The 1913-nt window shown below is 45.4% G+C and overlaps 1 protein-coding gene across 1 annotated transcript in view; it reads left to right on the forward strand.

Annotated features, from left to right (window-relative positions):
- LOC107578063 (nebulette) overlaps positions 1-1913 on the forward strand; it is a 5559-nt gene that overhangs the window by 1897 nt on the left and 1749 nt on the right. The window contains exons 2-7 of the mRNA XM_016264058.1: positions 200-310; positions 412-522; positions 1213-1314; positions 1430-1540; positions 1641-1745; positions 1819-1898. Coding sequence (XP_016119544.1) covers positions 200-310; positions 412-522; positions 1213-1314; positions 1430-1540; positions 1641-1745; positions 1819-1898 — 620 coding nt within the window. The remainder of the gene's footprint in view (positions 1-199; positions 311-411; positions 523-1212; positions 1315-1429; positions 1541-1640; positions 1746-1818; positions 1899-1913) is intronic.

Raw genomic sequence — 1913 nt, forward strand, 5'->3', positions numbered from 1 at the left:
GGTTCGGTTGATGAAAAACATTTGGGAATCTCTGACTGAAACACCTGCGTTTGCTTATTATGAGACCAAACATTGGTCAGGGTCGCCAGTTCATCTGGGAGTTTCTCGTGAGACTCTTCAGAGCGTTCCTGATCAAGCGTGTTGTGTTTCAGTGTTTGATGTGTCTCTCATCAGCGGTGTGTCTGTGTGTTTCATTCAGGTGAAATATAAGGCGTCTGGGAAGCAGCGGGTGAGCGACTCGCTGTACGCCACACTGCCAGAGACGCTGGACACGCAACACGCTAAACACGCCACCGACATCATCAGTGAGGTACAGCGGCCTCGTGTTCAAACACTGTGTGATTTCTGCACGTTACAAACTCACAGTCTCACAGCAGAAGAGCTCGAGGTCGTCATGTTTTATATGTTCAGGTGAAGTACAGAGAGGACGGCAGACTGAGTTTGTCCAGTCCATTATTCTCTCGACTGCCAGAGACGCTGCAGACGCAGACGGCCAGAGAGATCGCAGACGCACAGAGCGACGTGAGCACATCTTCACTATATAGGGCACTAGATGTGAGCCGTGGGTTCTGTTTGTGCTGTTTTTACTCCTTAAAACTGATGTGTGTCGTCAGCTGATCGCAGTACAGACAGCAGTGACGGCTGATGTTCATCAGTGTTTTACAGAATATGAATCAGGCTCAGAGATTAACGAGGGTTTAGAGAAAAAATCCAACTGAAATTAATTTTTAAAAGCCCCCAAATTCAAGATAATGGATGCAGAAAATTTCCCTCTATGATTTTTTTGTTTTATATTTATATCATATCACGTAGTTCACACGAGTAAGAGTGCTGCTTTCCCTGAAGTCTGTTTTTGCTCTATTTCACAAATGAAAACCATTCCAAACAAACCCAGCAGAACTGTCATGTGTGTGCGAGTAAAACAGCTGTTTGATTTCTGGATGAATCCGGCTGATGCTGATCTCATGTGATCGGTAACAGCCTATAGCGTGTAATTGTATGTACTGATTAAATGTAATAATTTGACATTGAAGATGATGTATACTTTTTGCAAGGTTGGTCAGTTGCCCTTATAAGTGTAAAACTGCCCCTGAAAATCAATTTAAGGTGACAAATATGGCCTTTAATGGAGCGTTTGAATGAATCAGTTCTCATTTACATCTGGCTCATGTTTAAATACTGATTATTGTGTGCTCCTGCTGCTGTTCTCAGGTCAGATATAAGCAGAAGAATGATCAGCTCAGTCTGTATTCACTCCTGCCGCAGACCGCAGACACAGAGTTCGCCAAACACATGAGCGACGTCCAGAGTGAGGTAACACGCGTGTACTGCACTGATGCCACACTATTACTGATATTACTAAAGTACACTTTAGAGTCTATATAAGTTCATTCTGTTTCTTTGGGTGTAAAGCAGCTTCTATTTTCAGCTTCAGTACAAGCAGGAGGGTAAGAAGGAAGCGGAGAGCAATCTGTACAGCCTGATGCCGCAGACGCTCCAGACCGAACATGCTAAAGACGCCTACGAGCTGCAGAGTCACGTATGTGTGTCGCATCACGGACAGACACAGTTTGTGAATGACAGGAGCTCAGCATGTGTGATGAGGAAGCGTGTGTATTTACACATGACTGTGTATGTAGGTTAAATATAAAGAGAAGAACAAAACAGATGCATCTCTTTATGCCTGTCTGCCCGAGACTCAGAACACGGAACACGCCAAACACGCTGGAGAGCTGTGCAGTGAGGTATGTACGGCACTGACAGCAGATTCACACGCACTCATGAGCATCACACTGACCGCAGGTGTGTTTCCTTCAGCTGAAGTATAAAGAGGCCGTGAAGAAGGATCTGTCCTCACCGCTGTACTCGCAGATGAGCGACACCGCAGAGATCCAGCGGCTCCGAGATCTCAC

The sequence above is a fragment of the Sinocyclocheilus grahami genome, unplaced genomic scaffold (assembly GCF_001515645.1).
Source record: "Sinocyclocheilus grahami isolate Dianchi unplaced genomic scaffold, SAMN03320097.WGS_v1.1 scaffold8605.1, whole genome shotgun sequence".
In the NCBI taxonomy this organism is placed as follows: domain Eukaryota; kingdom Metazoa; phylum Chordata; class Actinopteri; order Cypriniformes; family Cyprinidae; genus Sinocyclocheilus; species Sinocyclocheilus grahami.